Source organism: Onychostoma macrolepis, chromosome 18, assembly GCF_012432095.1.
Source record: "Onychostoma macrolepis isolate SWU-2019 chromosome 18, ASM1243209v1, whole genome shotgun sequence".
Taxonomy (NCBI): Eukaryota; Metazoa; Chordata; class Actinopteri; order Cypriniformes; family Cyprinidae; genus Onychostoma; species Onychostoma macrolepis.
This window is the reverse complement of record NC_081172.1, coordinates 16,431,892-16,447,844: the sequence shown is the minus strand read 5'-3', so window position 1 is coordinate 16,447,844 and position 15,953 is coordinate 16,431,892. Positions and strand designations below refer to the sequence as shown.

Here is a 15,953-nt window from a genome sequence, read left to right as displayed (position 1 = left end):
CCAGTAATAATATCTGGCAACTCTTTACAATAAGGTTCATTAGTTAACAACATGAGTAAACATGAACTAAGAATGAACTATACTTCTTCAGCATTTATTAATCTTAGTTAATGTTAATTTCAGCATTATTAAAATCACAAGTTGTGTTTATTAACATTAGTTAATGCACTGTGAACTAACATGAACAAACAATGAACAATGAACATTAACATTAACAAAAACAAACTATTTTCACGAACATTAACAAAGATTAATAAATAGTGTAATGAATGGATTGTTCATTGTTTACTCGTGTTAGTTAATACATTAACTAATGTTAATAAATAACACCTTATTGTAAAGTGTTACCATTTTTATGTTTTATTTAAGCACAGTAGTGGCCGTTACAAAAACAAAAACAAAACAAATAAACACTACCAAGTTTTTTATTTTGGAAATTCATCTTACTAAATAATTCTATTTAACAAGTATGCAAATATGATCAAAAGTGACAGTAAAGACATTTATAATGTTACTAAAGGTTTTTTTTTATTTTTTATTTCAAATAAATGCTGTTCTTTTTCTATTCTACTCATCACAGACTCCAAAGAAAAATGCATCATGCTTTCCACAAAAAAGCAGCACAAATGTTTTAAACATAGATAAGAAATATTTTTTGAGCAGCAAATCAGCATATTAGAATAATTTCTGAAGGATCATGTGGAACTCAAGACTTGAGAAACTTCAGGTTTTCCATCACAGGAATAAATAAAAATGATCAATAATAAAAGATAGAAAATAGAATTTACAGAAATAGAAAGAAAGAAAATAGAAGTAAAAATAATATAACTATATAAAATAAAAAAGACAAAATAGAAAAGATTTTTTTAAAATAGAGAGAATAAAAAAATAGAAACTGTAATAAAATGGGAAAAATATAAATTGTAATATATTACAATATTATTGCTTTTACTGTACTTTTGATCATTTTTACTGTGAGCATAGGAGACTTATTACAAATACATGTAAAAAATGTTTTATATAAAGGTAATAAAAAAAAAAAAAAAATTCTAAAAATATATGTAAGATACTGCAACAACAATCAAAAAACTTGCAAACTTGTAGCAAACTGAAAATGTAGCCTTCCTTGATGTAGCAATTGATTGCTCAGAATAGTACGTTTGGTAAAAAGAATGACAGCTTTGTACAGAGGGGTTACATGACATGATGACAGTTATAGGGTGGTAATGGCACAAGAGCATCAGGAGTTTGACTTCGTTATCCTGCAAAGCCTGTGTGGTGAGTCTCTAATGCACTGGAGTAATTAATAGTCACTCAAACGTCACTGTCACACACCTAGATAAGCTTTCCCATGCGTGTATACACTGATTACACACACACAAACACAAAGCATCACTCACACAGATACAAACGTAAAATACACACCCAGAAAAACCTGTCATGATTATGCCACACATTCAATCTAAATCTGTATCCATTTAATGCTTAACCGACACTTGACTGAGGTCAAGTTACACAAAAAGCCCTTTATCCTGTCTTGGCACTAAGAAAACAAAACAAAACAAAACTTTTTTTTTTTTTTTTTTCTCAAATTAATTTATTTTTTCTCCAAGAGTCAAGATTGTTTAGAATAAAAATAGCAAAATGTATACATACAATTCTTATGAAAATATATTTAGAATCTTAAGGCAAAAAATAAATACCAACTAATTAGAAGGCAAACAACACATGAACATAAAATACATTTTCTTTCAAATGTTTTATTACACAAACATTAAGTATTGTGTATTGCCAGAATCATTTCACACATATTAAAGGAATAGTTCACTCAAAAATGTAAATTTACTCACCCACAGGCCATTCAAGATGTAGATGAGTTTGTTTCTTCATTGGAACAGATTTAGAGAAATTGAGAGAAATTTATCCTCTGCAGTGAATGGGTGCCGTTAGAATGAGAGTCCAAAAAAATAAAAATTCATAATAATCCACAACACTCTAGTGAATTAATTATCATCTTGTGAAGTGAAAAGCTGCCTGTTGGTAAGATACAAATACATCAAGGCTTTTGAACTTTAAACTGTTGCCTCCAAAATCCTTAATAATACTTCCTCCAGTAAAATCTTCCTCCTGTTATCTTCTCACATCAAAACCTTTCAGATTTGTTTAGAACTGTTTGGGACTGTTTTCACTTATAAACACTGCTTGATCTGTGCATATTTCTCTCCTGATTCAGAAGAGACAACTTTTTCACTGGGAAAAGCAATATTATGAATTAACGGATATTGGAAGTTAAAAATACCTTGATGGATTTGTTAATTACAAATACGCTGCTTTCCACTTCACAAGATGTTAATTGAAGGACTGGAGTCATGTGGATTACTTGTGGATTATTGTGATGTTTTCATAAGCTGTTTGAACTCTCATTCTGACGGCACCCATTCACTGCAGAGGATTCATTTGTGAGCAAGTTACGCAATGCTAAGTTTCTCCAAATCTGTTCCAATGAAAAAAAAAATCATTTACATTTTGGATGGCCAGGGGGCAAGTAAATTTTCTGCCAATGTTCATTTTTGGGAGAACTATGTCTTTAAAAAACAATTAAATACTCTCAGTACCACTCAGATAAAGTATTTGAGTATGTCTCAGCAATATACAGCATATAATCATAAGGTTTGAAGGTTTGCAAAGTGCAGCTGGAGGGAGTGGTGGATCATGGGAGGTGTAGTCAGTAACGCTGTTGAGTTCTGGTGCGATTATCAGCAGAGGCTCCTCGCCTATGCACGGTGACACCTACAGTCTCACCTGTCTGGTTCTTCAAGGATGAGAAGACAGAAAGAGGGGAGCAGGTCACATTAGTTCAAGGGAACAGATCACTTCCTCTGAACACATGGGCAATACTCACAAATGCAGGACCCAAAGTAAAGATGCCCCTCACTGCTGGGTTGCCACCAGCTGTATCTTGTACATCTGTTAAATCAAGTGGAATTGATCAGGAACGCAGCTGTTGATATTTTGAAAACATTAAAATGAGAAACGCACACATAGGGCAAAATTAAAAGGTACTGCCCTCGCTTCAAATCTGTGATAAACATATAAGCTTTAAATGTATTTTAAAATGAAACTGACATTGCAGGCGTTGATTAAGTCTCTCGAGTGACTGCAGGATCTTCTGCTCCTCTAGTGACAGAGCGCTGACACTGAGCGACTGTATTCTCTGGCTCAATGAACCAATCGGACCGTTGCAAAACTTATGGGTCTGAGCAAAGTCCACTACTTCACGAGCACCGTCTGACACCTCTGGGCCTGTCACAGTGGGGAAAAAAACCCAATGTTGATGCTTAAAGTCAAGGGTGTTAAACAATTTGGCTTCTTATAGCAGTTTGATTTAAAAACACACACGCTACCATATCAAAATCAGTTTTTTTAACAAGTAAATTGATCAAAAGTGACAGTAAAGACATTTATGTTACAAAAGATTTATATTTCAAATAAGGGTTTCCACCGTAATAAATGATCTTTGCCCTCACAGCAATAAATTACATTTTAAAGTACTTCACAATATTATATTTTTCCAGTATTATGGAAGAGACTTCTTTCAAAAACAATAAAAATTTTACTGACTGTGGTGTAATGGTAGCGTAAGTTTGTAAAAATTTGCAAAAAAAAAGGAAATCCCGCACACTATCTATGCAAAAAATATATCAAAATATTTATTAACGACGTTTCGGTCGCATGACCTTCATCAGGAATTTTTTTTCTTTTCAAACCAAAATATTTTGATATATTTTTTGCATAGATAGTGTGCAGGATTTGTTTTTGCTTTTTAGTTTTTGACCTGGCTGGTCTTTGTTTCCAACGCACCTATTTATTGCCGTCAGGTGTGCGGAGGTTTTGTTAATTAAATTAACAAAAAAAAGGAAATGAAATGTACGATTTCCCTCATGTTCATATTTTAGGGGGTGCCAAACACACACACAAATAAATAAAATAAAAACAAATATCAAGTATCTTAAAAGTCCATCTTGTGCGCTATATTCCAAGTTTTCTTAAACCATATGATAACTTTAGGCAAAAACAGAATGAAATTTCCAGCAATTCACACTGATAATTCTGCCCTCCCTGTGAATTATATTATGTGTCATATGGACTAATTTTATGATATTTTTATGGTGCTTTTTGAGTGTTTTTGAAGCCTGACACCTATTGTCACTATGAACTGTCATTGTATGGCTGTATAATATTTTCTCAAAAAAGAAAGAAAGAAAGAATAACAGCACATGGGACTGAAATAACGGTAAGTAAATAATGACAATATTTGGCACAATAATAATTTTGTGTACAAAAATTATTTTGGTTGAGCAATTTTTTTAAAAACATGCTGCACCTTATATGACTGATGTATGTTTGTACATGAGAATAAAAGATTTACATTTTAAAAATGGGTTGCTTTTGCCCTGTTGAAAATCTGCAGAGGAGACCCATTTATCTACATAACAGGCTATCAGATATTCATTTACATGATAAATTACCTTCACTGTCAGCTGTGTGACCATTTTTATTTGGGTGTTGAGGTTTTGGCACAGTGACCTGTTAAATCAAAAGTGAATAGTTAATGAACACTTAATCCAAAATGTTAAAAAGCCAAAAGCAACATAACATGAACCCAAAGTTTTGCAAGTATATCGTCAACATTACTTGTTTTAACTACACACCAGATAAGTGGTAAGCAAACTTCCAAGGGGCAGCTTGTATTCATTTATAAATTTTTTATTCATTAAAATGATATAAATATCCTCGTCAGTTGAAAGACACCTATGGAAAATGTTTATTTTTTTTCACAGCACTTAACTAGATGCTATAAATACACCTATGCAAAATAAACCAGTTATAAGTCAACTCTAGTAATAGCTTAGTTTTCTTTGTTTTCTAGGACAGTATCTTTAGAATATGCGCATGTTTACCTGATAAGGAAAACTAGGCTTTCTCTGTGCTATTCCTGCCGTTTGGTTCCTGCTGTTTTCCACAGAAACTCGGTTCTTCGCCATATTACTCTCCATAGCCTGTCTCCTTATTGGACTTCTCACTGGTTTACAGAAAAACTCAGATTAAAAAGTACATTCATATCTAAGCAGCACATTTCAGTAATTAGCAAACCACTTCACCTTAGGTAACCGACCCAATTACCATGAATATCTGAAAAATAATGTCTTGATTAATGTCTTGTGCCTCACATGTAAACTCTGGCATTAAAGTCTAAATAACTGACATGTCTTTATTCATTTTTTATTCACTTATATTGCGCTATAGGGAAAATTTCACGGCTTTTGGGCTTTTAGGAGATAAATGTATTATAAGAGCCTGTTTGACATCATTAATTACATAAAACTCTTACTGTTAGAGGAAGACAAGAAAAATCCACCCATTTTTGAGGTTCCTTTGACACCACTGATCAGACTATCACCATTGATAGTGACATGGGACAGACTGGCACAGACTTGAGGCGAAGAAGACAACGGGCCATTGTGAGCAAGAAAACTTTGAGGGTCACCTAAGTCAATTCAGAGAGAAAACACAAAAAGACAGAACAAACAAGATGTAAGACAGTTTAATTAAAATGTCCCAATGCATGAAAGTCAAGTTATCCTGTTCTTGAGGTCTCTGTCCTCAAAATGTAGAGGTTTCCTGATGTTATAAAAAAGAATTGACCCCTGAGGAACAACAGTCCATCATTAAATGGATCCATTTCAACAGAGTAGTAATCCCAAGTGGAGCAGTGCTGTGCAGAGGGCCAAAGAAAACAGACTCTACTGATCCAACACTAAAAAAAAATCCTTTTCCAAAGACTCTAGAAAAATATCCCCCAAGAATCTCAAACAAAGCTGCTGTTCTTTCAATCGACTCTCATTTGACTATATGACAAGGTGCAGTGAAAGTTCATGGGAAGCTGATGATTCCATGATTGTTAGTTTTGTAATATGTGGCCGCAATGTTCTTTGTCAGTTGAAAGACACCTACTGAAAATGTTTATTTTTTCCACAGCAGGTTAACAATCATTCCTAACATTTGAAAGACGTAAGGCAGAATGGAAAAATACAGAAATAGGGAAGTAATTAACTTTTGTAAGTAGTATAAATATAGGTTGGAGCTTGTTACAAACATGGTGCGACAAGCAATTTGTCAGTACACACTGTAACAGAACATGTTGCACAATGTGACACAATTACAACATATTATCAATAACAACATATGTTTGCCTATTAAAGCCTCTAGTCTACACCATTAACATGATCGGTCACACTTTATTCTAAGGTAAAATTCTTGCTATTAGCAGACTATTAACTATGACTTTTGCCTCAATAAACTCCTAATTTGCTGGTTATTGATAGTTGGTAAAGTAGGATTAGGGATGTAGAATATGGTCATGCAGAATATGTGCTTTATGAGTACTAATAAACAGCCAATATGTTAATAATAGGCATGCTAATAAGCAACTACTTAATAGTGAGAACTGGTTCCTAAACTAAAGTGTTAACCCAAAACTTTTGCATACAATCTATCTATCCGTATTTAATATTTCAAACATTATTTATAGAAAAACTGTGTTGAAAATGTTTATATGCAGTATGATATATGTATTTGAAGTATGTAAATGATCATTGTAATGCATTTTACATATTAACTAAAAGTATGGTAACACTTTAGATTAGGGAACACATATTCACTATTAACTAAGAGTTTTCCCCCAAAAAACTCCTAATTTGCTGCTTATTAATAGTTAGTAAGGTAGATCTAAAATATGGTCATGTAGAATAAGACATTAATATGTGCCTAATAAGTACTAATAAACAGCGAATATGCTAGTAATGTGCATGCTAATAAGCAACTATTTATAGTGAGAATTGGCCTTTTAAGTGTTACAAAAATGATTATGTATATTTGTATTTTTGACAAATGTAGCTTGCTTTATTATTACAATTTCAACCATTTTCCAATTTCTAATATATATTATAAAAATATATTGTGGATTTATTTACAGTAGAATGACTGTGGAATTCTGTTTAGTTTTACTATTATTTTGTCTACCACACAAAAAAAAAAAAAAAGAAAAAAAAGAAAGAAAGAAAAAAAAGAGAAACAGTTCCTTCATTTTTAAAAACAAAAAACAAAGATTTGATTTAATAATTGTAATTGCAGTCAAAAACACATTTTTAAAATATTTCATGTGTCAGGCTTTACAGAGTTAACATCTTATACACCAATGTGTAGTGGGATTTCAAACTCACTCAGGTGAAATCATTTCACAAATGTGTTAGGACAGAGAAATAAAGTTTGGGATTTTTTTTTTTTACCGTCTTTACTGGCGAGAGCACTTCGGACTCCGTGCCATAGCAGTGAGATCTCCTCATCTGTTGGAGTCCGGTCCAAACACATCCCATTCTCTCCACACCTGCGCCTGGCATTGTCTGCAAGGGCATCTGGAGGGGAGATGGAACAGATGCCTGCCTCATGGGTGAAGGTACAGTAGGGTGGCACTGGAGCACAGATAGCATCTGTTCTGAGGGTAGGCCGATGAACTATTGCCTGGCTATCTGGAATGTCTTTGCAAAGGGCCAGATCCTGCAGATCCGGTCTGCTCTGCACACCATTGTCATTGCAGGATGCCTTTGAGATGTACACGGGACCCTCAGCTAAGTTACACTCCACAGCTTCAGGTTTTGGAGGGGGTCGAGGCACCAAAATCTTCCCCTGGGTCTTGGCCACATGTTGCGCTTCCCTGGCAGATTGAGGTCTGATGATAGTGCCCTTCCTGGCCCGGGAGGTAACGGGACACGAGCTGACTCTGGCTGAGCGCACTCTCCGGGGAGTCCGTGGGCCCCCAGTGCAGAGGGCTCTTCTTTGAGAGGTGGGCTCCTGTGTACGGCTTTCTTGGGGCCCTACATCTGCCCAGGCCTGTCTAGTGGATTGGGGCCCAGCGGGGACAGCAGAGGTCTTATTGAAGATGTTCTTTGATACCCCTGTGAGTAAATTCACATGGTCCGAGTGATCTGCTGAGAGCTGTTTATGGGTTTGTTGAGGCAGGTTAGCATGCCTGCTGGGGTCTCTAGACACTCGGTCCACCCCCACCCCAACTCCATCTACCTCATCAAACCAGCGTAGTTTCTTCTTAATGGTCCTATTCTGCTCTGGCTCACTGAGTTTTGTCCTGGCCAGCTCTACGCTGTCCCGGATCAATATGGCCACTTCCTTAGTGAAAAGCAAATGGCCAGGAGAGTAAGTGAATTTGACATGGCCTGATTTGGATTTTAAATTGTTTTTAAGAATCCCTTTCAGGAATCTGACATTATTGTTAGGGGCAGAATGGGTCACGGGGTCTGCAGATGTTCTGTTTGGTTCCTCCATGCTTTTAGGAGACTTCAGCATTCCAGCTTTTGCCAATTTGGTGACATCCGTTTCATTTTTAGGATCTATGCTTATACTCTCCTCCATGTTCAATGGTTTGGATTCTATCTTGAGCCCTGTGGCAACATATACATCTGGTTTGCGTTTATGTGACTGTGAAGAACTCAGTTCTTCTATTGGTTGTATGTTTGGGGAACTCATGTCAGTCCGATACGTTATACTAAGATGGGCAGAGGAGCTCGAAAAGGCTTCGAATGAACTGTTGCTGTGTTTGCATCTGCTGGCTGGAAGAGCCGTCTGTGTTTCTGATAAATGTTTAGCATATTTCTCCTCCAGGGTTCCTGTCTGCTGCTTGGATTCTGACTTGAAGTCTTTAGTCAGACTTGAGAATTCCAGGGGTGTGGTATCTGGCACGGCTTGTGTTTTGCAGTGGGCAACCGCAGATCCTTTGTCTTTCAAAATGTTCCCTTGAGCGTTTCTGTCATTATCATGAGTCATATGTTCTGAATTAGTTGCTAAGTCCTGCTGAGTCAACTCTTTTTGGCAACTATGGGTGTTGAAGATCTGCAATTGGTCTTTTGAGTTATCAAATCTTTCTTGCGTGCAATTCCGGAGACTCCTGTTTTCTTCTGTTGACTCACGATCCTTTGGTGAGGGTGGGTTGAGACTGAGTTTGCTTTCCTGATTTAAGAACTCCTCCAGGAAGCTCTTTGCTACGGAAGAGGAGGGGTGAGCTGGTGAACATGGTTTGTTGGACTGTCTGAATGGTGCTGGAGGATTTTTGGGGTCTTGGAGCTTAGGGGGATCCACGGGGAGGTAGAAAGACTGGGTACAGGTGGTGCTCTGGTGGGAGCAACAAACTGGTCTAGTGTCCTGGGTCTTCTGAGTGTCTCCGTTCTCTAAGCTGTCCAGACTAGACAGACTCTCTGTCTCGCTATGTGGGGTATCAAGATACTCCTGAAAATCAATATATATAAAACACATTAGAGCACTTATGCACTAATACTGACAGACTGGGTGCTTTTTGGAGATCATGTTGCATGCATGCTGCAGAGGGATGAAAAATAAAACATAGGAAGTTAATCTTAACTCTAAGGGAAATTTTTTATTTTATTTTTTACGATGAATAGAAGGACAGATCAATATACATATACATTACTAAGATATTTTAATGTATTTGAAAGAAGTCTCACCAAGGCTGCATTTATTTAATAAAAAATAAAGTAAAAACTAAAATATTATTAGTATTAAAATAACTGTTTTCTACTTTTAAATATTTTAAAATGTAATTTATTCCAGTGATGGCAATGCTAAGTTTTTAGAAGCCATTTCTGCAGTCTTTAATGTCACATGATCCTTCAGAAATGATTCTGTTATATGCTGACTTGATGCTCAAGAGACATTTCTTATTAGTATCAATACTTAGCCCAAACCTTTGAATGGTATTGTAATGATATATTCCTTCTCAAACACTGATCTACAATTATGCAAGATGATTGAGTTCTTAAGAATCTGTATTTATGTGGCTGTTTAAAATGCATGAGTATCACAAATATTAAAATCTTCTTACCCAAAAAATAAGTAAAATCATAATAAATAATAGCATACTAAATATCCAGAAGGAAAACTAAAGGCAGACAGAGCATGATGGTGACAGACATTCCTATGAAGGGCATTCCATAAGTCTGACTACATTTGTGCACTGAATGGAACACTTTTCCAAGAATACCTAAGCCTAAAACATATCCTATAAATAGGGTTATTACCTTCTGTGTCCTGCTCTGTTCACAGTTCACTGTATTAAATTATGTGTTGGCTACAAGCCAGTGCAGGTAACATTCCAGCTGGTGTGTGTAAGAGGACATAACTAAGTGTGTGAGTGTGAAAGAATGTTTGTTTGCGGTATAGAGAAAGGGGAATCTGTATCTGTATCTTGTGTGATTAAAGCTTCAGGATGAGCTCATCTCTTTAAAACACCTCAGTTTGTTCAGAAGATGCTGCGGCATGTTGTAGCAGGAGGAGCCCTGGGCTAAAATTACAATGTTGTTTTGTTTCCCCAATAGTTGGAAAATGGATCTTAAAACCTTCACACACTCCTTAAGCAAATTTGCCAACAGGCTTTCAACACACACAATCACGGCCCAAGTGAATCACTGTGAACTATCACTTGTACAAGGAAGTTGATCACAATTACAGTCTTGTAACTGTAAACAAACAAAAGCCTCAACTTGGCATTGCATAAACCATCAGGTATGGTTTAACTATACATTTAGTTTTATGAGTATGAATATTAACCTGTAGATCTGCCTGCTGTTTTTCTTTCAGAACAGCCTGGGTCTCCTTTTGCTCACTGAGGAAGAGCAACTGGTTGTTCTTGAAGTTGCTCAGGCTCTTCTCCTGCAGGAGTTTGGTGTAGGCCTCGGCTGCAGATAAGGCACGTAGGTGACGGGCGCCCCCTGAAGGCTTTGGGGAGGGAGTGCAGCTCCTGAAATAAAGAGGTGATTCAATGCAACCACAGTAATAATGTTTATATAGCACCTTTTATACAAGAAACGCAGCCCAAAGTGTGTACAATGCTAAAAATATTACAACAAGCATAAAGCCATAATTACCATAATTAGTGTAACATACAATTAAAGATGAAAATTATTATCAACAAAATGCATAAAAAAAATGTAATAAAAAATAAAACATAGAATAAAAGAAAAAGATAATGCATGGAATGCTTCAGAAACACCATTGTTAATTAAAAATAAGAAACGAAGTTTTTAGTTTTCTTTTAAAATGATTCATCTGGCTTCCCTAATATCTAAAATTGTATAGAACTCTACGTTTTTTTTAAGTGCTGCCAAAAGTAATTTTTTTCAAAATGTTATTCAAAATAAAAAAGACAATAAAAAACAGTAGCTACATTTTCATTATATATATATATACATACATATACATAAAATATTCAATTTTCTATTAATTGTAAAAAATAACTGAAATTATTTTTCACAAATACTACTGATTGAGCTTTTACCTTTTAATATTTAATATGAAATATTATTTAGATGGACTTCATTAATTAAAGTTCTAAAAATTATTACAAAATCTTCAACCAATAATATATTGCCATGGCAATAATGTCGTACCTGCTAATGGTGGAGCCACTTGCCAAAAATGGAGATTGTTGAGTGTATAAGTGCGGACTGCCCTGAATATGATGAAGTGCTTCATCAAGGTTGAGTGTTCTTCTCTTAAAGGCTGCTGAAGGACACAAATGACTTTATTTAAACGGAGGATGAGATGTTCACATACTGACCTAATAATAACCACTAACAGACAGTTCAAGAGATAAAGAGAGCACGTAGACACACGGATTAGGCTGTTTCGCTGAACTTACCTGGTCTTTTTCTCTGGGAAGGAGGGAGATGAGCTCTTTGGAAGTTCTCTGTGGCATCCTGGACCCTCTGATGGCGCTGCAGTAGAATATTCTCCCTCAGTCTCTTCTCCTGAACATCCCACTGTTTCCTTTTCTCATCTAGAGCCCTAGAGAGACAATCAGACAGTACAAAAATATGTGACCTCTGACAGACAGACAATGCTTTGCACACACTTTGTCCTCTTAAAGATATAATTAATTATTTTTAAGATGGATGAGAAGTTTGGCAACCGTGTGCAGCATATCAAATACACCACTTGACTTAAAATGGAAATGAGACTTTAATCTAATTTGCAATATCAGCTCATTGCGCAAGCTGGCGTTATCTCAGACGTTTACTTTCCAGGGTCAACAGAAACCTGAGACTTCTGTAACAGATGCATTTCAGTTAAATTAATTTGTTAATGGCACAGAAACTGGTGCATGCCTGTGCTGCGCACCCACTGAGCTGTCAGTCAGAACTGCAACTAAACTGATGCAAAATCATTTACCATAGTAGCAACTTGAACTAACCTTGCTTATCATAAAAAATATTAAATAAATATATATTTTTTTAAATAATATTTTAAGAGACTTGACACACAGTCACAGGTCCCACCTATAATGTAAGTATTTAATTTATTATTTTTTTTTTATAAAATACTACTACTTAATAAGATTTCTACTGCTTAATTGCATTCCTTTAATGAAGGTTTTTTTCTTCATTATGATATTAGTATAATTTTATCACCCTGATATTTTAACTTTAAAATATTTAAATTTATTTTAATACATAAATTAAAAGCATACTCAGCACAGAAGTGTTTTCATATGCATGAACTGCATTTTTATTTATTTCTGAATAAGGACAAAAATGAGTATCTGTCATTGGCACTATTGCACATAGTCATGAAATTCTGTAATATACTCGATGTGTTTCAGGAATTATTTAATCACCCCAAAAATAGCTTCTCTGAACTCAGTGGGGGGACCCACTCGTCTTCCTCACCATCATTGCCTTCTATAAAGTAATGTTCCTTTGCTCTTGCTGATTAGAGCTTCTATTTCAAGCTGGTAAATCCTGGCTGACAAATACAGGATTGTATAACAGTATCTGTGCCCTGTAGGTTAGCTTCACTTTCAATGTGCACAGGGACTGACCAGGTCAAAAACCCAGACTGAGTCATTAACAGCATGGAGACAGTTCTTAGTATATCTGACACTCACTGTCAACACTAGATTCAGCAGCTGTGCATTGCTTCTGATCTCTGGGACACTCACCCGGCAGTCTTTTAGCGTAGATGCCTGCTTGGTGAATACGCTGATGCTATTTTTTTCTTGTTATTGCCACCTCATCTAACAACAAGTCCCCAGAGACTAAAAGGCTAGAGCTGTGTAGTTTAATATCCATGCTGCAATGTATTAAATGTTTTAGGAAATAGATGTTGACATACTTATAAATTAATCAGTTGGATGGACAGCAAAGAACAAAGATTTTTAACATTAAATGATCTATTCAGTTAGTTTTTTCATTGTTGTTCGGTGAAGAATTTACATATTTCGCTAAAATGTAAGAAAAGCTCTATTATTGACTTAATGTTGTGACTCACAAATTTAATGAAGTAAATAAGATGTTTCCAAGATTTTAAGTTAAGAATAAGCAGTGATTACTTATTTGTACATCTAAAAATGAACTTGGACAGGACATTTGAAATGAAACAGTGAAACCAAGAAGTTGATTACAAGTGGTTAAAACTTAAATAAGTAAATAAATAAATAAAAACTGATACATCATCTAAATACTTCTCTCTCATTCAAATAAATGCTTTTTAATTTTTGATTCATGTCAACCAAAAAATAATTACTCAAATATAATCACTTAAGATTTTTTACACAGTAATGAAATAAATATAAAATCGGATTTATTTTTGACACACTTACTTTCGTCTGCGATTTGTTTCCAGGAAAAGCTTGCGAGCCCGAGTTCGACAGTACCTCTGTTCTTGTACCAACGCTTCTCTTTCATCTTCATTCTCTTCATGTACATCTGATCTAATGTTCCTAATGTGATACAATGTCAAGGAAGATATTATTATTATAGGATAAAACATCATCTCATGATATGCACAGCACAAAAATACAACAACAAAGAAAACACAAAAATATAAGTAATATCTAAACATAGACGACATTATAGAACATGTATATATATATATACAGGTGGTGGCCAAAAGTTTGTAATAATGAAGTCTCTTATGCTCACCAAGGTGCATTTATTTGATCATATACAGTAAAAAGTCATATTGTGAGATACTATTACAATTTAAAATAGCTGTTTCCTATTTTATTATATTTTAAAATGTTATGTGTTCCTGTGATGGCAAAGCTGAATTTTCAGCAGCCTTTACTGCAGTGTCACATAATATTTCAGAAATCATTATAATATGCTGATTTGGCGCTCAAGAAATATTTCTTATTTTTATCAGTGTTGAAAATTGATTAAGTTTTGCTGCTTAATATTTTTTTATGTAAAACTGGGATACACTACCATTCAAAAGTTTGGGTTAAGTACAATATATTTAAAAAATAAAATAAGAAAAGAAATTAATACTTTTATTCAGCAAGGATGCATTAAATCAACCAGAAGTCACAGTAAAGGTAATTATAACGTTACAAAAATAAAAAATAAAAAAATAATAATAATTCTGTTTTAAATTAATGCTGTTCAAAGAATCCTGAAAAAATATGTGACCCTGGACCGCAAGACCAGTCATAAGGGTCAATTATTTGAAATTGAGATTTATACATAATCTGAAAGCTGAATAAATAGTATTTCTATTGATATATAGTTTGTTAGGATAGGACAACATTTGGCTGGGATACAACTATTTGAAAATCTGGAATCTGAGGGTGCAAAAACAAATAATATTGAGAAAATCGCCTTTAAAGTTGTCCAAATGAAGTTCTTAGCAATGCATATTACTAATCAACAATTAAGTTTTGATATATTTATGGTAGGAAATTTACAAAATATCTTCATGGAACATGATCTTTACTTAATATCCTAATGATTTTTGGCATAAAAGAAAAATCTATAATTTTGACCCATACAGTATATTGTTGGCTATTGCTACAAATATACTAGTGCTACTTGTGACTGGTTTTGTGGTCCAGGGTCACATATATCAAGGTTTTCCACAAAAATATTAAGCAGCAAAAACTTTTCAACATTATATATAATATAAGATATTCCAGATAATAATAAGAACCATTGTTACTAATTGAGCACCAATAATAACTGAGCTTCAAATCATTAGAAAGACTGCTTCTGAAAATTCAGCTTCGCCATCACTTTAAAAAAAAAAAAAAAAAAAAAATTGTTATAATGTTTCACAGTATAGTACCGCCCCTATACTTGATCATTAGTTAGCCAAGTCCATTATGCAAGAATAATAAATAAAGCCTGTTTTTCTAAAGTACAGTAGTTTATGCGACACCACTAGTAAAACTATGAGAACGACCTCCATATAAATAGACGCTGGTAATTCAGACAAGGAAAAGGATACGAGTAGTAAAGAGTGTCCTCCAAGACTGGCATCCCGAAGATCAGGATGACAAGCTGATGACAGGTCTCCACACACCACACTTCTCATCCGAACAAGAAAAGCTGCATCTTATTGATGTTGGAACGGCCGCGCAATAGCATAGCTGGCACGACCAGAACTTATCTGCTCAAGTGAAATATTGGTGCACTGAAGAATGAGAGCAAAATGAAGACTGGCCAGCCAGTTACTAAATAAATACAGACAGACCTATAACTTTATAACTTCCTGTAGTTTAGACCAAAACCGAGTGAATGCTATCTTGACATTGTTTTAAATTAAAGCAGGCAAAGGTAAGCCTTTATGGTCGTTCGCTACATCTGAAACAGTTGCGCCATGACTCGGTAACTATTGACGCGCTTCCTTGACAACAGACACAAACTCGCGGTGGAGGCGTGGTCACGTCTATCAGAAGCGTTTGACGTTCATCAATCTCAAGGGACGTACTATAGTGCTGCCACCTGCTGGATTAACTACGCAACAGGTTTGGCCACATTTGTTGCATGCAAAGGCTACATGAGTGGAAGTCCCACTCATTTCCAAGAAAC

General features: G+C 35.0%; 1 protein-coding gene across 3 annotated transcripts; it reads right to left on the bottom strand.

Moving 5' to 3' along the window:
- Positions 1–967: 967 nt before the first annotated feature.
- Positions 968–15,738, bottom strand: cep126 (centrosomal protein 126). Of its 3 annotated transcripts, none has more exons than XM_058751524.1 (12): positions 15,370–15,738; positions 13,745–13,864; positions 11,786–11,931; positions 11,535–11,649; positions 10,696–10,885; positions 7,350–9,357; positions 5,393–5,548; positions 4,962–5,083; positions 4,530–4,587; positions 3,127–3,303; positions 2,903–2,967; positions 968–2,812 (listed from the first exon to the last, which is right to left on the bottom strand). In XM_058751524.1, the coding sequence occupies exons 1-12, from the start codon at positions 15,399–15,401 to the stop codon at positions 2,726–2,728; spliced, it is 3,276 nt and encodes a 1,091-aa protein (XP_058607507.1). In that variant the 5' UTR covers positions 15,402–15,738; the 3' UTR covers positions 968–2,725. The 3 variants fall into 3 exon arrangements, 1 of the variants encoding a protein (XP_058607507.1); XR_009266978.1 differs by having other exon boundaries at positions 2,796–2,812; positions 2,903–3,001; XR_009266979.1 differs by lacking the exons at positions 968–2,812; positions 2,903–2,967; positions 3,127–3,303 and adding an exon at positions 5,163–5,193.
- Between the last annotated feature and the right edge of the window lie 215 nt (positions 15,739–15,953).